Below are 23,077 nucleotides of genomic sequence, written 5' to 3'. Positions count from 1 at the left end.
AACGCCCAGCCTCGGCTGTGGGGTTCCCTTGCCCTGCATGTGGCCCCTGCCAACCACACCAGGGCAGTGTCCCAAGCCCAGCAGAGCCAGAAGGAGACGTCTTTTGGGGAGACCTCACAGCTCTGGTGCCTCTGGCCATACATGGTCCCACGCCCGACGTCCAAGGGCCCTGCCTGAAGGCAGGCTGCCCCCCTGCCAGCAGGACATGCAGCCTGGGGCCCTTTGCAGGCCTCCAGCCTCCTTACAGAGGAGCGTGGATGCCCCAGGGGCTGGAAGCCAGCCAGAGGCAATACCTGGCATGGCTGCCACACTTTGTGCCTCCTTGGGTCTGCTTGAGAGCCTTGGGGAGGAAGGAAAGGGAAGGCGTACACGTCCTGTTCCCTATGGTAGCATCATCAAATCATTGAAGTATTTAGGGATGAAGAGACCTTTGACATCAGTGGCTCAAACCCTACACTTTCCTCTTCTTTCCTCTTTGTTCCTTCTTCTTTACACATTTCCCCTTCCCTTCCCTTCCCTTCCCTTCCCTTCCCTTCCCTTCCCTTCCCTTCCCTTCCCTTCCCTTCCCTCTTCTTTTTCTTCTTCTCTCCTTCCCTGTGCTCACACCACGCACTGACCAACACACTTGGTGCTCATAGCTTCTCTGCCGCAGAGACAAAATCACAGAAATCACAGCCTGACCATTGTGGGAGGAGTCCTTGCAGGGCATCTTCTCATGCTGCCACCTCCAGCCAGTGCAGCCAGCGCCATGCCCAGACACTTGGTGCATGTCTCCAGGGACAGAGACACCACAACCTCCCGGGCCAAGCAGGGGCTGTGCTTGCTCACCCTCACAGTGAAAAAGAGGATTGGGATGTTGAGGCAGAGCCTCTGGTGTTTCAGCTGGAGCCCATCACCACTTGTCCTACCAAGGGACACCTCCAAAAGGAGCCTGGCTCCATCTTCTTGAAAGCCTCCCATCAGACGTGTATGCACATTGGGGAGACTGCCCTGAGCATCCCCGATGCCAGCAGGAACAGTGCCGTCTCTCTGAGGCTCTCCGCAGCAGAGGCATGCTCCCTGCCCCTTCATCATTTGTGTGGCTTGACCCCAGCTAGCGAGTTAACACCCCAGAGCTGCTCGCTTGCTTGCTCCCCAACGCTGGGATGGAGGAGGCAACTGGAAGGGTAAAAGCGAGGAAACTGTCAGGCTAGAGAATATCACAACCGGTGGTAAGGTATATCCCTTGGGTCACGCGGGGCAGCCGTCCCAGCTGTGTCCCCTCTCAGCTCGATGTGCACCACCAGGCTACTTGTTGGTGGGGCAGCGTGACAAGGAGAAAAGGCCTTGGCTCTGTGTAGTCACTGCTCAGCTCTAAAGAACACATCCCGGTATTAGCAACACTGTTGTCGGTATAAATCAAAAGTATAGACCAAGACTTGCCAGTAAGGCCAAAATTGCCGCCACCCCAGTCCAAACCAGCACAATTGTCTGCGTGGCCCCATGCTGGACTCTCTCCAAGTAGCCCCACATGTCTCCTGTGCTGGGGCGGCCTCGCCAGTGCTGAGTGGAGGGCAAGGATTTCCTCATTCCACCTCTTCCACATGCATCCCAGACTTCTGCTCCCTGCTTTTGCTCCAAGGCATGTGGACATTCATGCTCACCTTGGTGGCCACAGCACCCCCACGGCCTTTCCCGACAAGCTGCTCTCCATCAGTCGGGCGTCATTTCTCAGCCCAGGGGTTGAAGACTGGCTCTGGTCTGGCCACCTCTGTGCAGGTGCACAGACACATTGCCGTGCTTTTGCGGGGCAGTGGGACACGGTGGATCTGGTGCCGCTCCCAGGCTGAGAAGACCAGGCAAAGCAGCACTGCCAGTGCCTGTCCTGCTCTCTGCCTTTTGCCCTTTCCTCAGCTACTGCAAACACCACCAAAAGGCTTTCTCTCCCCTGACTGCTGCCTGCATCACCCCTGTCCCTGCACTGCCCACACTCACCATTCCTGGGAAGCTCAGGACTAGAATTTGCTCTCCCACACCTGCCAGGCACCCACCCCAGGGTCTTCCCAACATGGAACAAGGATGGACGGAGACAAGATTTGGATGCAGGAAATCTTTATTGTGCCCAGAGGGGCAGGAGGGTCTCTCAGGGGGACAGTAGGCCAGACCCCGAGATGCTGGTTGTCATGTGCTGGGGGAGGCAGAGGCACCTTCTCTGGAGCATGGCTTCTCGCTCCAAATGTCGCCTTGGTGAGGCATTCCAGCTGCCCAGGAATTGGCCCGTCAGCCCTGCAGGGCTCTTTGGGTGTCCCTCCTGCCCCATCTGACAGCGAGGAAGAGAGTGGAGAGGAGGAGAGCAGAGGGCGGGAGAAGAGGTCAGGGAAGGGCCGAGGCTGTGCTGCACTGCCAGCTGCGCTGGTGTTGTGCGGCGCTGGGGATGCTCAGTACTCCTCAGTGGCCCGTGCCCACCAGCTCAGCGCGGCATGGTTGGTGGTGGCGTTGGGCTGCGGCTGGGCTGGGTCTAGCAGGGCCCACAGGTGTCCCAGAGCTTCTTGCCGTAGCGGGGCCAGGCGCAGGGGGTGCAGGCCGCAGAGGTGTAGGGTCTGCCAAAGGTGCAGAGGCCGCCCGAGCCCTGTGTGGCCCCAGCGCCGTAGAGGCCCCCCAGCCCCAGGGAGCCCCCAAAGGCGGGTGCTCCGGAGGAGCCCACCACGGCTTGCTGGGGGAAGGAGCTGAGGATGGGGCCGGGGAAGGTGACGACCACGGGGGGCGGCTGGATGAAGGCCGTTGAGTCGGGGCACTGGCGGGCGCACAGCTCGTTGCAGCTCTCAGCGATGGGCTGGGGGACGGCAACGCTGGTTTTTGGTGGGCACAGGTCGTAGCAAGACATCGTGGCGAGGGATCGGACGGTGCTCTGCAAGAGGGCAGAGGTTGAAAGAGAGCAGCAGACGTAAGCACCCGAATTGGAGGGGCTGGGGCATGAGCAGGGGGCCAGGAGGGGAAGCGCTCACAGACTTACCCTGTTCCCAGAGGAGAAGGCGACCAGAGCAGTTGTGTGGAGAGCCGGGCAGAGGCAGAGCTTTTATACCGGCCGCGCCATTGCTCAGCACCACCTGGGCCAATCTGCAGAGGCGGCACTCCCTCCTGCCGATGACAACGGGGCTGTCCGGCTCCTGTCCCTCCCTGAGTCAGCATCCCCTGCACCGACCAGCACCTGCCGCTTCCCAGCCTTCCTCCCGGTCCTGCCGCGTGGGCTAAATGAGAGCAGGAACCTCCCTGCTGGGGGCTGCGCACGGTGCCGGCCTTGTGCTCTGCCCTGGCAGGACATCTCTGCCCTGTGCCCGCAGCCAGGCCCTGCCGGGACCAGGGCCGGCACCGAGCACCAGCCGGGCCAGCCCAGCGGGGGCTGCTGCAGCTGCGCGTTCAGACGGGGCTCCCAGCTCCCCAGCACCCCGAGGGCAGCCCCTGCCCACCACCATCCCCCAGACATGGGGCTCCCGGGACACCCGTGAGGACCTGGTCGCATTGGGGGTCAGCTGACATGACCCTGTGACAAAGTGGCTGCAGTTGGGCATCGGTGCTCCTTGCCCCATGCACCTTGGGGAAGAGCACAAGGGGTCTGTCTTGCCCCCCGACGTGCAGAAGTCGATGGCCAGTGCCTGGAGGGGAATGGCACCCAGTTCCCTTGGGCTGGCGAGTGATGCATCGTGCTGAGCAGGCAGTGCCCGAGAGGAGTGCCTTTGATTTTTCGTTTCGTAACCTCGTGCCTCTGTAGATAATAGCCACGCGGCGTACGTCATGCGGTGGCTGGTGTGCGGGAGGCCCTTGCAAGGCTGCCTTCCTGGCCAGCGGCAGGACCATGCTCTGCCGTGTGGCTCTGCGATGAAGGCATGAGGCCAGCCTGAGACCAAGCCCTTGGAGAAGAGCTATGGCACGCAGGGCGCTACCAGTCAGCCTTTGTCACGCTGCGTGCCCTCTTACACAGCGAGATAATGAAAAGACAGTGGGGCTAATTGGTGGCATTAGGTGGCAGCTGGCAAGCGTCCGAGTGGGGTGATTGCAGGGGCTGATAGAGCGGGTTGGGGCTGGCCAGGAAACGGCATCAGCACAACAGCCCCGTGCCACACGGGGAGGATGCAGGGGCTTGGCACCATGAGCCACGTGTCCCCAGCACGGCCAGCTCCTCCCCACGCTCGCCACCCCAGCATAAAAGGGCTGCTGTCGGCGAGTGCCAGCATCCACCACTCTTGCCTCGCTCTGCTCAGGACAAGGGTAGGTGGGGGCTTGGGGGTCTCGGCCTCCTGTGGCAGGGGCTGGTGTGGGGCCTCCATGGCCAGGAGAGCTGTGCTGGCGGCGGGCTGCAGTGGCCAGGGTGGGCGGAGGCACGGCAAGAGGAGGAGGGAGCCCCATGGCTGGGACCCGCAGAGCCAGGCCCTGCACGGGCTCTCGGGGAGGCTTTGTGTGCCTGGCGTGTGGGGAGAGCAGGGCACCCGGTGGGCTGGCTGGGCAAAGGGCAAGCAGCAGGCAGTGCGGGCAAGGAGCTGGCTCTGGCTCCTCCAGCTCCAGCACAGGCCTGGGAACAGGGCACGGCTTGGCCGGGCGATCTCCTTCACTCATGACACCTGTCTTTGGGCCGCGTCTTTCAGGATCCGCTCTCCCACCCTCGCCACGATGTCTTGCTACGACCTGTGCCCACCAAAAACCAGCGTTGCCGTCCCCCAGCCCATCGCTGAGAGCTGCAACGAGCTGTGCGCCCGCCAGTGCCCCGACTCAACGGCCTTCATCCAGCCGCCCCCCGTGGTCGTCACCTTCCCCGGCCCCATCCTCAGCTCCTTCCCCCAGCAAGCCGTGGTGGGCTCCTCCGGAGCACCCGCCTTTGGGGGCTCCCTGGGGCTGGGGGGCCTCTACGGCGCTGGGGCCACACAGGGCTCGGGCGGCCTCTGCACCTTTGGCAGACCCTACACCTCTGCGGCCTGCACCCCCTGCGCCTGGCCCCGCTACGGCAAGAAGCTCTGGGACACCTGTGGGCCCTGCTAGACCCAGCCCAGCCGCAGCCCAACGCCACCACCAACCATGCCGCGCTGAGCTGGTGGGCACGGGCCACTGAGGAGTACTGAGCATCCCCAGCGCCGCACAACACCAGCGCAGCTGGCAGTGCAGCACAGCCTCGGCCCTTCCCTGACCTCTTCTCCCGCCCTCTGCTCTCCTCCTCTCCACTCTCTTCCTCGCTGTCAGATGGGGCAGGAGGGACACCCAAAGAGCCCTGCAGGGCTGACGGGCCAATTCCTGGGCAGCTGGAATGCCTCACCAAGGCGACATTTGGAGCGAGAAGCCATGCTCCAGAGAAGGTGCCTCTGCCTCCTCCATCACATGGCAGCCAGAATCTTTGCATCTTGTCTACTCTCTCCTGACAGCCCCTGGTGCCGCTCTGGGCATAATAAATGTTTCCTGCATCCAAGTTATGTCTCCCTCTTTTTGTGTCAAATGATTCATGCTCACAGTTTCCACAGCACTTACGCGTTTCTCTCCAGACTTCACCAGGGGATATCGTACATTTTGTGGTACGTATGAAAGGAGAGGCCTCTTTTGGTTTCTTCTTATCCAGGTGCCAATGAATAGTTCTTGAATTCAGGGAAAATGTTTTCACTGTCTAGGAAAGAAGAATGAGGTAATGCAGAATTGCAGGAATTATCTGGGAGCAGGAGGATGGTCTGCAGCTGCCTCTTCAAGAAATATGTGCATACTTATTTATATATTTATGTATTAATATATTTGGGCGATAATATTCATATATTAGAGTGTGGATTCTTAGCTACTGTTCATGGTCTTCTGGAAGAAGGAGTGATTGTGTCCTGTCACTCTCCAAAACACTGTAATTGTACAAATCTGCTACTGTATCATATTCAAGTAATTGTAACCCCCTTTAGGTCAAAAGCAAACACAGAGCATCTTTTTCCTAGTTTTACTCTAGGATGACCCATCCCACAGCATTCTTTTTCCCCTTACTGTTGTATGTGGGAAATTAATTAGTTTAAGATTATTTCTCAGACTCACCCTGTCTTGTGGAGAAGTACTGTTGTGTTGGCAGTAAAAGGGAAACCAGGTGTACTCTTCCCCTTGTTTTTACCGGTTCTGCTTGTATTACCACTACTCTCTGGTTTTCTGTATTTCCAATGGATTCACTCAAGAGCATGTAGTCTCCCTATACCTCACCATCACCTATTTGGGGTTACTCAGAAAATTTTTCTGCTTCTGTCACTTCTTTCTTATGACAGCCTGTTTTATACCAGATCTTTCCTCTGTAGTCAGCAGGTGCATGGCTTTTCCCTGTGTTGCTAAATATACCGTTACTGTTACTCCCATCAGTTAAGCCATCTCGTTTTTCCAGTCTTAAACTCTGATTCCTTGCTGTTTAATGCCATTCAGCTTCATGTTACTAGCACATAAAACAGAATGCTCCCAAATTATGTGCCAATGCCACTAATGCAAACACATAAATAGAGGTTTTGAGACTGATCCTTGACTAACCAATGTAGTAAACTCCCTCCATTCCTATAACTCCCATATAACATTAGACACTGACAGAAAGGGTATGTCTGTGTAGTATTTTGCAATCAGACATGAGCTCACCCTGAACAGGTATCCAGCCCGAACAGAAGCTACGTAATCATGTCAGCTGGGTCCTGTTAGCTCTCACCAGTCTTGTTTTCTTGGGCTAGGCACTTGCTGCTGATACAATACACATCTAATTGGGTGCTGGCTGGTACCTGCCTGATACTGCCTCAGTGAGAGAATCAGTAGAAAACTTGGCAGTTGGAGCTCAGGTGTTCAGTGGTGATCACGTATGATTTGCACCGAAGTAGCTCTTAGAGGCTGTGCATGAGAGCAAAGATCATGCTGTCAAGCTGAAGAGAAAAAGAGGAAACCAGGCATGTATGTTCTGTAAAGCTGTCCCAGGAACTGTCCTGGGCTGAGCTAGCTGGGAGGAAAGAGGGCTTTGCTCAGCACAAAGGAGGCACCTGAGCCAAGGGGATGCAGGGCTGGTGCAGCACAAACCAGGAGGTGGGCTGCTGAGCTCCTTGGGATTCATGGCAGCAGTGTCCTTGCCTGAAGCCATGTAAGGATGGAGAGCAGCAGCAGGGACAGAGTGCCATTTCCCTGTGCCCAAAAGGCAGGAGCCTTTCCTCTCCACTTAAGCTGCCTGGGCTCTTCACACATCCCAGGCACTCACGGGGCAGGAGTGAAGCTCTCAGCTGGGCCCTGCAAGCTCCAGTCCCTTCTGAGACCTTTCCCAAAAATCCCAGGGCCATGAGGGCAGCTGGTGTTGGGACAGGGAGGATGAAGCAGGCAGAGAGTGGAGAATCTTTCAGTGAAGGGCTTTTTTTGATCAAAATATTCTCAGTATTCGTTAATCAGTAAAAATAAAATAGTGTTTCCTTAAAATAAAAGTGAGATTCATTAGTACCATAGGCTAATTGTCATTTCAACTTGCTCCTGCTTATAGCACACAGCCATCTGACGTGTGCAGTTACACTGGTGGGGGACACACGCTGAAATTACCTGTTAAAATCAGACTTGCTATTCCATGACACTGACAGAGGGTTGAGATCAAGAAATTGTACATTCACGCATGGAGCTTTTCTTTGAAAGAGTCTCAGTGAAGTAAGTGGTAAATCCTCTGTAACGCATTTGTTCATATTCTTTTTATTTCACCCAGATGACTTACAGACTCAGCCAAAACTTCCCTGAGGCAACTGTTATCATAGCAGTGATTAACAGAAAAAGGCAGTGCGTGATTGTTGCTCATCAGATACCTATCTAAAAAATTGTTTCCCATTGTTTACCTTCCTCCCATTTTTCCTTTTCGGAATAGGCTTTGACAGAACTTCAGGCCACCTTTTTTTTAATTTGTCTTTGAGCATGGTTTGATGATTTCTAGCATACCATCTGGGAATGTGGAAAATTAAAAGGAATTTCAGCACTAAATTAAATGGGGTGGGGGGGATGTGGGGGGGAATTGGACTAACTACCAGAAGTTTGACGGCTAGAATAATTAGGGGGAGGGAAACAATAATTTCAGCTTAGTAACAGTGAAAGACTAGGCAGATAGGTTTCTTAGTAGCAGGGCTATGTGTGGCCAGAGCTGTGAGGTCTCCCCAAAAGATGTCTCCTTCTGGCTCTGCTGGGGTTGGGACACTGCCCTGGTGTGGTTGGCAGGGGCCATGCGCAGGACGAGGGAACCCCACAGCCAAGGCTGGGCATTGAAAGGAAAGGTCGAGAGGCAGGCGTTGGATGCAGGTGTGTTTTATTGCAGTGGAGAAAGACACATAAGGCAGAGGCAGGCAGGTTGTCACCCAGGGCTTCAAGAAATGTGTTCCTGCAGGCTTCTCCCAGAAGGTGGCAGTTTCAGGGACAAGTGTCCTCTGGGGTGGTGGTGGAGTCACACATTTGGCCACTGGCAGGGGCAAGGAAGAGGAGATGAACCAAACGAAGAAGGAAATGAGAAGTGTAATTTATGGAGATACACTGATGCTATTGTATTAAGTGGAAGTCTTGGATGCTCTGCTCCTTCCTCAGGAGCTCAGTTGAGGATCAAGATTGTATCATGCACTTGCTGGTCATTCTTTAATCAAGGGATATTTCTATAGGATTTAGCAGGGCCCACAGCTGCCACGGCTGTACCTGTTGTACCGGTAGGAGTAAGGGCTGCAAGAGCCAAACCCATACGATCTACCATAGCCATACAGACCTCTGTAACCCAGGGAGCCCCCACAGCCATACAGACCCCCATAGCCCAGGGAGCCATAGCCCCTGTAGCCATACAGACCCCCGTAGCCCAGCGAGGAGCCCCCATGGCCATACAGACCCCCATAGCCCAGGGAGCCGTAGCCCCCATAGCCAAGGGAGCCCCCGTAGCCCCCAAGGACGGGTGCTCCAGAGGATCCCACAACTGAATCCTGCGGGAAGGAGCTGAGGATGGGGCCGGGGAAGGTGACGACGACTGGAGGTGGCTGGATCAGGGTGGTGGAGTCAGGGCACTGACGGACGCATGGCTCATTCCCGCTGTCAGTGAGGGGCTGGGGGCGGTAGATGCCACCAACGGCAGTGGGGCACAGGTCGTAGCAAGACATCTTGCAGGGATGGAAGTCAATCTACAAGAGTTGATTTTACAAAGTACAAGACATTATTTACACACATAAAAGCACTGTAATGTTCACTGCCTTTCCTCAGACAAGACTGCTTTGAAGTACACCAATTTACTAATGTCTATTAGAAAGGAAAATTGAAGCAGAACAACAAAATTGCTTGCTAAGATGCTTTGGTGAGTCAGCGGGTCTGCAAGGACAGGGACTCCAAAAATGGAGTTTATTCTTATGCATGATTTCATGACTAACTCTTCATTCCCACTGATCTTTGTGCTCAGCCTTGTCAGAGCAGGGATTATAAGTCATTGTCTGTGCAGATTTGCTCAGTAACTTGTTTGATGAGACCATTACAAGGGAATTCAAAGATCATTGTCTCCATTTTCCAAATTGAGTCAGGGTACTGAGATATTTACGACTAGCTTAACAACACAGTGTTTTGATTCTGGGCTCTAAACTATTTTGAAAAAGTCTTACCCCAAACAACTTGCCCCCATTAACATGAAAACCCCAGCACTTCATCCGTCAGCTCCTTAAATTCTCTCCATAACCTCTTCATGAAATACATTTATTACAGAACATTTTCAACAGCTCTCAATTCCTCTCTGTGTCCTACTCTATCTAAGCCAGTGCCTGGTCTTTGGTAATATTCATGCTTTGAACTAATGTAAAAGAATTTTGAGTGATCTGTAGTAGAATAAACTGGAGACAATGGAAAGCCTGCTTCTAAGCTCAGCATTTCCCTGTAAGCCATGAAGATTTAAGCTTTTTCAAATAATTTCCAGTTATGCATATGAAAAAATAGAGAAAAGGAATGCATATTGAACTAGTTACGTCATTCCTTCAGCTCTTGGAAGTGACCTAATAATGAACTTAATTTTCTTCCATATCAAGAAATTTTCAGTTGGCTTTGAAATTAAATGCCAATCCTGAATGCAGAGCACAGCTGTACATAACACTTCTAATCATTTTTGTAAGCTTTATCTTTTCACCTAAAATTTTACCTACTAGTTCTCCATGGAAGAGACCATCCTAGATTAAACTGTAGAGCAAAGAGCTATTCTAGTAGTCTTAAAGAGCCAATTCAGACTTACCCAATTTGCCGAGAGGAGCGAGGGAAGAAAAGAGGTTGGAAGAACCCTGAGTGGAGAGAGCTTTTATACTGTTCAGACTGCCTGAGGGATGAGAAGCTGGTTTTGTGAACGTGGATCTAATTAGTTGACACGGCACATTTTTTGTACTGATGGCTCCAAAGTGATGAAATTGTTTCGTTTTCTGTTTTTGTTTATTAATTGATTTCAATTATCATGTAACATAACACACATATTACATCACACAAAGTTCTTTCACCTAAAAGAGTGATGGGTGAAATTAATGTATCTTTCATCCTAAAACATGATTCATGAAATGAATATCAGTTTTCTGTTCTTTGGAGTTGCACCATGTAGTAAGCTACTTATACACAGATATTCTTCTTTTGCTGTCCTATATGACAATGATGCTCAGACATTTATCAGAAATAACCTGCTGTCAGGTGTTTCTTTTGAAATCCCTTACGTAAGTGTTCTCTCTTCTTAAAGTTAAAATACAACCTGTTAAATTCTCAGGCAGGTGAGCAATACTTTTTGTGTACTTAGGTTTATTTCAGATGTGATACAATTCATAGTGTAATCCATGGAGGATTCTCAGTACTCTCTAAATCAAATTATATTGTGAACTTTCCCAAACACACAGTGGCAGATGTCTAAAACAGCCTTCAGTTTTATCTGACCCTCAAACTACAGCTTAAAGCTGGATTTAGTTCTGAAAGGAGAGATATTTATATTTTTAATGCTCAGGATGGAAAGCTCAAAATAATCAAAGTGTACTTTGAATTAATATCTAAATTTGTGTTTTACTGTGTGTTTTTGTAGGTGTATTGGAGAAACCCCAGATTTCACTGTATTAGAAAAAACGTGTTTACTTCGGAAGAAGAGCACTTTGAAGTGAGATTTCAGACTAAGCCACAGTCTAATAGCATTGTCAACTCACTGGATTCATCCCAGAATAAGCAACCCTTACTGGTGTCCCATTTACTCATCTTCTATGTTTTATCTCTGCCCTTCTTCTGACCTGGTTGCAGATACATCAAACAGGATCCTTTTTGGCTTTTGAAAACTTGCTGAGACCTCCTGCTTGAATCAAAGGCTGTTCACAGGTGTTAAAGGACTTCTGTAGCTCTTATTTCACTTGCATATCTAATCGAGAAAAGCAATCTTTTAGACATCAGAGTGTGTAAAGTGTCATCAAAGTGACATCAAAACGTGGACGGATTCCCAGTATCTGAAATCATAAGCAGTCAGGGATATACCAAAACTTTCAGCTCAGTTTGATCCACAAGTTTGAGAGGGTACATTTTCCTCAAGTTTCCTTTATTTTCTAGCTTAGCCTTCAGGGCTCCTTGATCCTGATCTTGCAGCTAACCCCATCATTGATGGCACCTTTCAGTAGAGAGCAATTATGGGGTGGGAATCCACTGGGAAAGGCAAATGCTGGCTTTTGCTGAGGCTTCTTTCTTTGTTTATGCCATTATTGTAATACTATATCATTATAATTGTTATCATAATTGTTAACATAATTATCTTCATATTGTTTCTAAACTACGAGCTTTTCCAAATCTGGGGATACATATGATGATTTCCAGAGCTATAATACCGAAAACAAAAGCCATCTCAAAGTTTTACAAGGACATTCCAAGGGATTTTCAAATACCTCATGAACACCCATTGCTAACTTGCAGATACTGTGTCATAATTATATAAAAAGTATGCCTGGATTCATACACCCCACTATTACAAGAGATTATCACACTAAAGTAGGTAAGTTAAGGTCACTTGGGTTTTTCCTGTAACCAGTTCATGGTTTATAACACTTTTTGGACTGTCCTTTCTTTGACTTTAAAAATAAAATCTATGTTCTTTTCTATTACACATTGATCCAGAAACAGAAATCTGTTTATGTTAACTGAACTGTTAACGAAAACCACCCCAACAATATAGGGTACAATGAGGTCCATCTTCACTGTGTGAGGCTAGAATCCCTTTTTCAGTGGTCATGTCTTATTGCCTGATTTACTTGCTTCTTTAATCCCATGTTCCGTGGTACATCTCTCTAACATGTAACAGGAGAAGAATACATGATAAAATATAAAGGAAAACAAAGCTCAATGGAACAACTCAGAAAAACCAGCTTCAATTGTGACTTGTGACTGCCGGCTGAAATATTTCTCTGTCCCCAGGACTGAAAGACAACTAGCGGAGAAACATCCAAAACCCATTAAAAGATGCTCCTGATGATGGTGTTTGCCTTGTACTGAGTAGCTGGAGGTAGAACTGCTAAGCCTTGCAGAAAGAATGTTTTTACCCTTGTTGCTTGTCTCTAGCCTTCGTTTGCAATCCCAAAAGAAATTTCATTTTGTCTCCAGGTATATTGTTGATTACACTAAAAGACCTGTAATTGAACAAAAGAAATGACTGCCCTCCTGTCATCTTAATTAAGTAGGACTCTTAAATAAATCAAGTCAGCTCTACTTCCTCCCCTAATGCTAAAAAGAGCAATGGAAAAATAAAAAACAATTCCACACATAAAGCCTGGAGATAATAGAGAGGTCTGTGGTGGATGTCACGCTATGCGTGGGTTTGAAGTGCCTACAACGCACAAGGAATAAGCAAAAACAATTTCAGCACTTTGAGGAACTACGTGTCCTACAATTTGGGGTTGGTACCTAATTATGAACTCACGCAAAGGATGCCTAATATCCTCCAGGCAATCTATGGAGCTGTATAAAAGCTTTCTGCATTAAGCCTTTCATTCCACTTCTCTCACCTTACTCGCCTTCGTGAATTTGGTAAGTCAGATTTCTCTCAGACTTTACTAAACTTATTAACTCCAGACCAAGCCTTCTTCAGTTGCTGCAAGGCTGCCAGTGATATGTAGATCATTTGCTACTGGAAATAATATTTGGTTTCTCATTCATTACTAGGGTCTGTAAAGATACGCTTCAGCAGAGGGGCATATCAAGCAATTTTGAATTGCAAACTTGTAACGTTTTAGCACTTCAGAGAATTCCTTGTCTATTTTAGAAGATAAAAACCAGTTCATATACGTGGTTGTATACGGCTGCATTTAGCAGAGCTCTGCTGAGTTTATAACAGGAAAGATGAAACTTATTAAGTTGAAGCCATCAACTAACAGTAATGTAATACTATCAAATCAGTTCAACTGGAAATACCAAAGATACAACAGAAAAGTACATGACTTTGTCACACTAAAGTCAAAATAAGCCTCCAGATTACAGTGCTAGGAAGAATAGTAATAGGAAATATGCTGAATTCCCAAATTTATTACTGACACCCTGTAGCATTGCTTCATCATAACCTCCTGTTTGTTATTTCTTCAGTGTTAACATAAAAGACCGTCCATCCCTACGAGATGTCTTGCTACGACCTGTGCTCCACCTCTGCCTGTGGCGTCAACCGTCCCCAGCCCCTCGCTGACAGCGGGAATGAGCCATGCGTTCGTCAGTGCCCTGACTCCACCACCCTGATCCAGCCACCTCCAGTCGTCGTCACCTTCCCCGGCCCCATCCTCAGCTCCTTCCCGCAGGATTCAGTTGTGGGATCCTCTGGAGCACCCGTCCTTGGGGGCTACGGGGGCTCCCTTGGCTATGGGGGCTACGGCTCCCTGGGCTATGGGGGTCTGTATGGCCATGGGGGCTCCTCGCTGGGCTACGGGGGTCTGTATGGCTACAGGGGCTATGGCTCCCTGGGTTATGGGGGTCTGTATGGCTGTGGGGGCTCCCTGGGTTACAGAGGTCTGTGTGGCTATGGTAGATCGTATGGGTTTGGCTCTTGCAGCCCTTACTCCTACTGGTCCAACAGGTACAGCCGTGGCAGCTGTGGTCCCTGCTAAATCCTATAGAAATATCCCAAGTGAGGTATAACTGATAAATGAGATCTGATGGTTTCACAGCTAAAGAGGTCTGCACCTCCACTGCTCTGTTCCAAGACCACAGAGCTGTGTCCCTTCAGCCCCTTTTGAATTTTTCTTCTCAACTCCTGCCTTTATTTTCTGCCTTAATGCTTCTCCTGTCACATTTCCATATTTCTTGGGGCAATATGTTGCTCAAAATGTTCCTGTTTGTTCAAATCAACAGCTAAAAAACCCAGATCAATCATATGTGAACGTATCCCTGAGTGGAGAACAGTTTCCTACTTCTTGGAGACTCTGAAAATGTATTCCTTCTCTCACTGTTATTAAAAGTTTATTGCATCGAAGTTTACATGTTCTGGTGTTCTTTTCTCATGGCTTTGCCCTTGTTACTTGTTTTAGAAGTTTAACCTGTGCTTTCATCAGTCTAAACTATGTAGAGGAATGTCCTGCCCCCAAAAAACCCAGGGATTTCAATTGTACAAAAGCATTGTGAAGCCTCAGCAGAGAAGGAGCTATTGCCCTGGCCTCCCCATTTTCAGCTAAAGATTCTTGAGATTTTTGAAGAATTTGGCTTCTTGGTTGTACATCCACTGGTTCCACATTACTGCTGGTAGAGAAATGAAACAGTAGGTCACTAATTTTAAACTCTTTCCTAAAAGTGTTAATTTTAGTAAGACTTACTTCCAGGTAAATCTTTGAGTAATCTCTTTGAACCTCAGGTTCTAACTCAAATACTTATACTCTGTCCTCAGTAATACTCTCTGCAGCAAGCTGAATTAATTTCCTGTCAAATCCTTGAAGAAATTTTCCTGGGGCATACAATAAAACTTTTAAATCTGAATGGTCTTTCTGTATAATCACAAAATCTGATGATGTTGGATGATTTTTGACAGAAAAGTCAAAGTAGCTACTCCAGACAGCTACCCCAAAGGCTAATTCTTATATACCAGTGAGAATGGCTGGAACGGGTAGAACATAGTTATGGTGCCTGAAAAGCTTAAAAGGTAGAAAAAGTCACAACGCAGCATACATAACCTCAACACTGTTGTTGTGTTTCCCAGTTCCTTCTACGTGTGAAGTTCTCACAACATAAACCCCCATTTTCAGCAGCTCTAACTTGCAGCCTCTCCCATGATATTCCTCATCTAAAACGTCCATTAGATGGTCTACCCACCTGTGAAGAGCTGTTTTCCTTGTTGCAGCTCCTCCTACCCTCTCCCTCTCAACTGCTCTGTGCAAATAACCTTCACCATTCTCTCCCTAAATCCCTCCTGCCTGAGGGCACCATCCACCACCCTTTTCTTCATAATCTGCTTTGAATCCAGCCTCAGCTGAGGCACCAGCTCTGCTTCTGCTGTGATCAGCAAAGATGTTCAAGTGGCTCATTAGGGAATGGAGGTTTAGTGTGGTTTCTTTCTAAACTAATGTTATTATCGTAACCCAGGACAGCTGGGGAGGGAGGATTCCTGCTCCCAAATGTCTGCAACACAGGGTGACTGAATTCACTGATAGCTGAACCATTTCAGCTGTGTTTTTGAAGTCTGAGCCTCACTCTATGTAAAGATGTGAGTTTCCCGCATTTACAGAGAGGAGAGCTGCATATCCATAGCAGAAAAAATGAAAACCAAAAGTTGATTTGTTTGATGCAGAGTAGAATCACTTTAATGAGAAAAAAATGTTCACAGAAAAGCATTGTAGAATTTTCAAGAATATGCATCAGAGTACAAGTAGTTCCTTCCATAATTATTCTTGTTAGACAGTGAAGTGCCATTTTATAAGAATATAATATATTTGGTTTATCCCACTCATTATACACATAGTTGGAAAAAAAGCCCAAATGACCATGAGTAGAAAGTGAAGAAATTAAGGATGTGTGGTGTGCTCTCAGCTCCACTGCAGTGGCTGGCAGCGATCAGGATTTCACAACATCTCCTTCGGGACCACTACTGTGGATCAAGATTCTGTCTCTCCATTGCCGGTTATTCCTTACTCAGTGGATATTTCTGCTGTGTTTACCAGAACCCGCAGCTGCCACGGCTGTACCTGTTGGACCAGTAGGAGTAAGGGCTGCAAGAGCCAAACCCATACGATCTACCATAGCCATACAGACCTCTGTAACCCAGGGAGCCCCCACAGCCATACAGACCCCCATAGCCCAGGGAGCCATAGCCCCTGTAGCCATACAGACCCCCGTAGCCCAGCGAGGAGCCCCCATGGCCATACAGACCCCCATAGCCCAGGGAGCCGTAGCCCCCATAGCCAAGGGAGCCCCTGTAGCCCCCAAGGACGGGTGCTCCAGAGGATCCCACAACTGAATCCTGCGGGAAGGAGCTGAGGATGGGGCCGGGGAAGGTGACGACGACTGGAGGTGGCTGGATCAGGGTGGTGGAGTCAGGGCACTGACGGACGCATGGCTCATTCCCGCTGTCAGCGAGGGGCTGGGGGCGGTAGACGCCACAGGCAGAGGTGGAGCACAGGTCGTAGCAAGACATCTCGTAGAGATGGAAGTCAGTCTGTAAGACACGGTAATTTATGTTAACATTGAAGAAATATCAAACATTAGGGTTGATGCTACTAACAACAGGGGAGCACAGGTCATAGCAAGACGTCTTGAAGGATGGAAGTAAGCTGCAACAAACACTGATGATTAGACTAAGTAGAAGAAGACTTCAAAATTCATCAGTTTAATGAATCAAGTACAGGATTTTGTATAAATAAATTGATTTCACAGTTTGCAATCATAATCCTCTTTTTTCAAAGAGTAGATTTTCAAAAAGTGTCCAAAAGATGTCTACACATACAAAAGCATATGGGAAATGTTATACCTAGCTGTGAAAGTGTTGTCACTCACAATTATCCCGTGAAGAACTTATATAGATTTCTACACATTAAACTGGAAACTGAGAAGCAAAAGCTGAAAGAGCATGACTTTGTTCAAGGTCATTTGATGAGTCAGGAGGAAAACTTGGATTTGGGTTCAGCAGGTTTACATGAGATGTAGTTTATATATGACTTAATTACAGTAGCTTCTTCTTCCCACTCATCCCAATTTTACTGAGAGTTGTAGGAACAACAGATTATAGGATTGTGACTGGCCAGATTGCTCAGAAAGCTGGTTGACAAGACAGTAAAGGACAGATGGAAACGTTATTATCCCAGTTCCCATCTATGCAGCCACTGTATGGATAGTATCTAGAGAGTTTCAATATAAACAGCCTTTTAGTCCCTAACGTCTTTCCAAAAGCTCATTATTATTCCCAGGACAAACTTTGGAATACATTAAATGCACTGAAGTAAGAATCATAAAATCATAGCATATCTCAAATTGGAAGGGACCCATCACGATCATTGAATCCAACTCCCTGTTCCTTGCAGGACTACCTAAAACTGAAATAGATGACTAAGAGTGTCTTCCAATTACTCCAAGGTCCAGTGTTTCTGACACAGAACTCCACAGAGACCCACGCACCAAACAGGTGTATCTGCCACCCCAGAGCCAGCATTAGAATCCGTGTCTCAAGGCAACACAGATACATCCACAGTATGGATGATGGACATCAACTGAAGTTGAAAACAGCCACAAAAAGAGACATTGATAGCAATAGAGAAGAATCAGACTTACCCAAGTCACCAAGAAGTCAAGGGAATTGTTTGGAAGAGCTATGAGAGGGAACAGCTTTTATATCGGAGCAGCTGGAGGTACAAGATCAACGTTGGTTGCCCGCCCCAATTTCAAACACGTGTAACCCATCAAGATGATGAAATTGCTGTGTTCATTATTGGAGTTTATGAGTCCTTTCAAATTTGTTTGTAATAAGGACCTAAACATTACTTCAGATTATAGAGAATTCTTTCATCTTGTGACAACTTGGGGAAAATTAGTACCTGACATTATTCCAGTCACTTCCTTAAAATGACAACAGAAATTATTAAGCTAGCTCCTCTCATATTAACACCTGGAGACTGTCTCATGGGTTTATCAGAATTAGAAACTGCTGTCATGGACAGGAATTTTGTTTAAGTACATATAATTCACATTACAACCTGCCAGAAAAGAAGTTAAAGACTGTCAATGAGATATGCAGGAAGGCTGGGGGTGGTTCCTACATGTTTAGCATCCCTACCTACAGCTGGGGGACAAGGCACCATTGAGACCTGATGATGTTCTCCAGTAGTATTGGACACTGGCGGTAATGGGGACAATTCAGCTCAGAAGAGCAGCAGCAGCCCCAGGGACCTGCAACGCGTGCTTCACTCTCTAAATAGGGCTTATGTGGAAACTAAAATTTACTTTTGAGCAGAAAAAAATGGTGAAACCCCTCATTTTGGGGTGCTGGGAACTCTTTTCATGTGGATATGAGTGGAATTGATTTCTCCATCCATCAGTCACTCGAACAGTTGTATTCTCTTACAAAAAATGTGTAGGGTTAAGTCTGCAGGGTTTTGCGTAGGAGACAGAGAGCAAGCCTTTGTATCCCTGAGGCTTGCAATTGTTTTTTGAGAGATAAACAAGGAATGAGTTTCTGAATTTATCTAAAACTACAAAGAAATTGGTGATCCCAAAGAGACTTTCCCCAGGTATTGTGGGTTTGATGTTGTCAATACAAAGGTTGTGCTTGAGAATGTTTAATATGCCTGAGGAAACCTAAGCTTTCTCAGTACAAATGGATCCTCTGGTGCAAAAATTGAAATGTGACAGAAGTGCTATGAATTATTGACTTTGATTCTCGAGAATTCATGATGTCCTGTAATACATTTTTGTTGCTGCAAACTTAAGTCCAGGACAGGGCTGAGCTGGCAGTTTCTGTGACCAGGGAACAATTGGGAACTTGGAGTGCACCATGCAAAACAAAGGCTGGGTCTTCCCTTGTTTACAGATGTGCTATTTTAATACTGCAGACTCTACCTCATAAGTTAGCTCTAAATTATGAGGTGGGTTTCTCAGCCTTTGAGGTGGTTAGAAGTTTTTTTGGACAATAATATTTTCAAGCTTCCAGGGAGCAAGTCTTTTCAAATGCCACAAACTATCCACTAATGGTTTGTGAATGTGTTCTTACAATTAGATGAAAGGTATGTACCTGGAATTAGGCGCCTAGCAATTGTGGAATGACACCGCATTTAAATGTGTAAGTCAAGATACTTGTGTCCCTGGTATAATCAGTTCATGGCTAAATACTGGGGATTTGTGTATCTTCAGGTTTTTTCGGTGTAGAAGTCTAGAATGAAATATAAACTTTTAAACACAATAAAACATTTCATAAGGTGTTTAATCAGTGTATCTTTATAATTTTCAGCTGCACATCAGACCACAGAAAGAGAGGATTTTATTATTTGCTCAAGATGTTACAGTTCTACCAATGGTCAGACTTTATCCACACAAATTATTTATCTGTCTCTATCTTGGTGTATCTCTGGATAGCTTTAGCAAGTTCCCACCAGTCATGTTTCGTTTAACTCCATTTCTCAGTAGGCTTCAGTATTGCCTGATTTGAAGATGGACCTAAAAATGATTCCTGAAGGCTTTGTATCAGGGGACAGCGAACTGGGAAATGTGGGTGGTTTGAAAGGATGTTCTATCTCAGCCTTCTGCTTTAAATGGTCCAAAAGACTTGCCAGTATTTGAGGAAAGGACAGGGAGAGTAACCCACAGCTGAATGCACTCAAAAGAAAGCAAGGGGTATTTCACCAAGTCCCTTGTTCATTAGATGAGGCCATCATCGTGTTCAGGAGCAAAAGCCAGACACTAGAAAAGCATTTGAGGACCACAGGATGTTTTCTGTGTCTTCCTTTGGGTCCAGTATTGGTCTCACGTTAAGTAGCTGAGAGCACAGATAAAGATAAAAATGGTGACATCAAAGTTGCTCTAATGGAACTCCATTTTACCGACCGGTATCTCTACAGTCTGGATTTAATGGAAAAATCTGTGCACATCAGATGACCGCAGTCACGCAACGAGCAGCCAGGTTTTGCCATTATTAATGGAGAAGCTAAGGAAAAGCATTAGTATAATGCTTGTTGTAACACCAAGGATGTGAATGGAATGATAACAGGAATGAATATGACATGTAACCATTTGAGATGAAAGAGGCTTCTGTGATGAAATGCATCTACCGTATTTCATGAGACTTCGAACCATAAATAGTCAGCAAAACTTTGAGGACCTGCGTGTCATATTAGTTTTGGGTTTGCCCCAATTAGGCACATGCACAAATTGCAGCTTACATGATCCCCATGATCCAGGGAACTGTATAAAAGCTCTTCCAACGCAGGGCTCTTCATTCCACCTTGCCTGCTTTATCCACCTCGGTGAAAAGGGTAAGTGTCATTCTGTGTGATCTCTTTCCTAAAATTCGAGTATCTCTTTTCTGCCAATTTTAGTTAAGGTCGGAATCATCTGTAAGCATTCTAAGATTCTTAAACACGTTGGATTATTTCATGATGCTTATTTTTCTTATTTGATGTTGAACATCCATGTATTCAGGTTTAAAATGGTAAAACCTGTTTTTTCAAAAATTACTGTTTCCTGTTCATACAAATTTGAGCTATCAAAGCAGCTTCCAAAACATCAACAGAAGACTTTTTCAAGCACTAGGGATTTTTTAAGGCTTTTTCATCTACGTTTCTTATGTGTCTATGTAAATGTATGCATTTCTTGAGAGGACAAGCTTAACCAGAAAGAACAAGTATTGGAAAATGGAGAAGAAACTAGGAAATCCCAACCTACCCTTTACAATGTCCTTGCTTTGAACAGGGAGTTCGACTAGGTGAGCTCTGGAACTCTCTTCTAATCTAATATTTTATTGGTTCTAATGACGAAAAAAATTGTTCACAGGCGATATTCCTAGTCCTGCCACAGGTTTTCTTTTAGATTGGATCAGATCCTATGATGAAAGTCTTCTTGAAGAGCTCAGATCCCGACATACTTACCTGCAGTAGAAACCTGGCCCTAGTTATCTGAGTGTACTAGTTTCCCATCTGGGAAATCAAGACAATCTTTTCACCCACTCTGTGACTCTCAAGCTACTTTGCAAGCACTTCAGGGCAGGGAATGCCTTATTTAATCCATGTTTATAGCAAGTTCAGCATACCGGCAGCATGATTCTAGCTGTTGCTTCTGGAAGCACATTACAGGTCAATATGGCAGAGTTGTTCTTCAAGCTACCCATTAATTTACTATATCAACTTTGCTGGTTGTCAGGTTACACCGCTTTGGTTTTGCTAGTACAAAACAAACATGAAATGACCTTTCAGACACAGGCATTGTAAGAGTGGCTGCAAAGTATAGTGGAAGCCATTTGCAAAATAAAGGGCTGCGTAAAAATTTTGCAGTGTTTGGCAGTGGGGTAGAACAAAGAACTACTTCACAGAATCATAGAACCATAGAATGGTTTGGGTTGGAAAGGAACTTAATGATCATCTAGCTCCAACCCACTGCCACGGGTAGGGACACCTTCCACTAGACCAGGCTGCTGAAAGCACCATCTGACCTGACCTTGAGCACTTCCAGGGATGGGGCATCCACAGCTTCTCTGGCCAAACTGTGCCAGTGCCTCGCCACCCTCACAGTGAAGGATTTCTTTCTGGTACCTAATCTAAATCTCCCTTCTTTGAGTTTAAAGCCATTACGCTTCTTAAAGGGAACCAAGCATCAGAAATTAGGGACGAGACCATAGAAGAGATGACTGCTCAGTGTGCAATCTGGGCAATGCTGATTTACAAGAGGGAGAGGTGTCTCATGAAAAATACTGAAGAGAAAGAAGAACAACCAAGACCTGAAAGATAAAGCCATTATTCTAGTCCATATGTCCAACTTCCAAACTCTTTTTCCCATTGATTTTGTGCTTTGTTTACTCATCAGTGTGTGTTGCAGATTACCTCCATCCCTGCAAGATGTCTTGCTACGACCTGTGCCCCACTGCCATTGGTGGCATCTACCGCCCCCAGCCCCTCGCTGACAGCGGGAATGAGCCATGCGTCCGTCAGTGCCCTGACTCCACCACCCTGATCCAGCCACCTCCAGTCGTCATCACCTTCCCCGGCCCCATCCTCAGCTCCTTCCCGCAGGATTCAGTTGTGGGATCCTCTGGAGCACCCGTCCTTGGGGGCTACGGGGGCTCCCTTGGCTATGGGGGCTACGGCTCCCTGGGCTATGGGGGTCTGTATGGCCATGGGGGCTCCTCGCTGGGCTACGGGGGTCTGTATGGCTACAGGGGCTATGGCTCCCTGGGCTATGGGGGTCTGTATGGCTGTGGGGGCTCCCTGGGTTACAGAGGTCTGTATGGCTATGGTAGATCGTATGGGTTTGGCTCTTGCAGCCCTTACTCCTACTGGTCCAACAGGTACAGCCGTGGCAGCTGCGGGTTCTGGTAAACACAGCAGAAATATCCACTGAATAATGCAAAAGTGAAAAACGAAATGCAGATTCACCAGTGAGCAGATGAGTGACGGCTTTGTGAAAGCACTCACAAATCCTGTTCAGCGCGGAGCCTTCTGCATGCTACTCACCTTTCCTTTTTTTCCTTTGAATGTTTTCCTGATCTCTTCAGGGGTCCAATTCCTTGTTATCTTCTGCTTCATCACAGTTGTCGGAATGCAGTGAGACATTTAACAGCGTCTTTCAAAATGCATTTGACTCTGACATCTTGGATATACATCCTTGCTATTGCAAAGTATTTTTATTCTTTTCGTTCTCATTAAAATTGTGTTGCATCATTTAAAATAAGTGTGTTGTGATTTTGTGTCCTCATCCATTCTGAATTTGCCAACTTTTCTGGATAAAGCTGCCTGTCGTACATATGGCTGCAATAACATTGTGCAAACCCTGCCCACATAGTGAAAGTCTCCATGAGGAGTCCTTGCCAGGCCTGTTTCACCACTGAATTGCAACAACATGGTCCCAGCAGGCTGGCCATGGATGAAGAGCAGCCTTCTCTACACATTACTTTATTAGACTCCCCATTCATGAGTTTGTGAGATAATTCTTTGAACTA

General features: G+C 47.3%; 5 protein-coding genes and 1 pseudogene across 6 annotated transcripts; 3 read left to right on the top strand and 3 right to left on the bottom strand.

Moving 5' to 3' along the window:
• Positions 1-2,497: 2,497 nt before the first annotated feature.
• LOC102059890 (scale keratin-like) lies at positions 2,498-3,773 on the bottom strand (annotated as a pseudogene).
• Positions 3,774-4,184: 411 nt separating this feature from the next.
• On the top strand, positions 4,185-5,130 carry LOC102060057 (scale keratin-like). Its single transcript, XM_005433297.3, has 2 exons — positions 4,185-4,249; positions 4,620-5,130. Exon 2 carries the CDS (start codon positions 4,645-4,647, stop codon positions 5,008-5,010), a length of 366 nt encoding a protein of 121 aa, XP_005433354.1. The 5' UTR covers positions 4,185-4,249; positions 4,620-4,644; the 3' UTR covers positions 5,011-5,130.
• Positions 5,131-8,624: 3,494 nt separating this feature from the next.
• On the bottom strand, positions 8,625-9,104 carry LOC102054553 (scale keratin-like). 2 transcript variants are annotated; one of them, XM_005434764.1, is made up of 2 exons: positions 8,801-9,104; positions 8,625-8,722 (listed from the first exon to the last, which is right to left on the bottom strand). In XM_005434764.1, exons 1-2 carry the CDS (start codon positions 9,102-9,104, stop codon positions 8,625-8,627), a joined length of 402 nt encoding a protein of 133 aa, XP_005434821.1. The 2 variants fall into 2 exon arrangements, with proteins under 2 accessions (XP_005434821.1, XP_055552909.1); XM_055696934.1 differs by having other exon boundaries at positions 8,625-9,104.
• A 4,482-nt stretch (positions 9,105-13,586) lies between these two features.
• LOC102054727 (scale keratin-like) lies at positions 13,587-14,066 on the top strand. The gene is made up of 2 exons (XM_055696935.1): positions 13,587-13,936; positions 13,988-14,066. The coding sequence occupies exons 1-2, from the start codon at positions 13,587-13,589 to the stop codon at positions 14,064-14,066; spliced, it is 429 nt and encodes a 142-aa protein (XP_055552910.1).
• Positions 14,067-16,099: 2,033 nt separating this feature from the next.
• On the bottom strand, positions 16,100-16,579 carry LOC102056649 (scale keratin-like). Its single transcript, XM_014276423.2, has one exon. It carries the CDS (start codon positions 16,577-16,579, stop codon positions 16,100-16,102), a length of 480 nt encoding a protein of 159 aa, XP_014131898.2.
• Positions 16,580-21,977: 5,398 nt separating this feature from the next.
• LOC102056818 (scale keratin-like) lies at positions 21,978-22,457 on the top strand. Its single transcript, XM_005434777.2, has one exon. It carries the CDS (start codon positions 21,978-21,980, stop codon positions 22,455-22,457), a length of 480 nt encoding a protein of 159 aa, XP_005434834.2.
• Positions 22,458-23,077: the final 620 nt, after the last annotated feature.

Source organism: Falco cherrug, chromosome 19 (genome assembly GCF_023634085.1).
Source record: "Falco cherrug isolate bFalChe1 chromosome 19, bFalChe1.pri, whole genome shotgun sequence".
Taxonomy (NCBI): domain Eukaryota; kingdom Metazoa; phylum Chordata; class Aves; order Falconiformes; family Falconidae; genus Falco; species Falco cherrug.
The sequence above is the reverse complement of the archived record's forward strand: the minus strand, read 5'-3'. Positions and strand labels throughout refer to the sequence as shown.

Coding starts and splice junctions, on each gene's coding strand:
- LOC102060057 (XM_005433297.3), top strand. CDS start 4,645: ATGTCTTGCTACGACCTGTGCCCACCAAAAACCAGCGTTGCCGTCCCC.
- LOC102054553 (XM_055696934.1), bottom strand. CDS start 9,104: ATGTCTTGCTACGACCTGTGCCCCACTGCCGTTGGTGGCATCTACCGC.
- LOC102054727 (XM_055696935.1), top strand. CDS start 13,587: ATGTCTTGCTACGACCTGTGCTCCACCTCTGCCTGTGGCGTCAACCGT. Junction 13,937..13,987: donor TCCCTGGGTTATGGGGGTCT/GTATGGCTGTGG, acceptor TGGCTATGGTAG/ATCGTATGGGTTTGGCTCTT.
- LOC102056649 (XM_014276423.2), bottom strand. CDS start 16,579: ATGTCTTGCTACGACCTGTGCTCCACCTCTGCCTGTGGCGTCTACCGC.
- LOC102056818 (XM_005434777.2), top strand. CDS start 21,978: ATGTCTTGCTACGACCTGTGCCCCACTGCCATTGGTGGCATCTACCGC.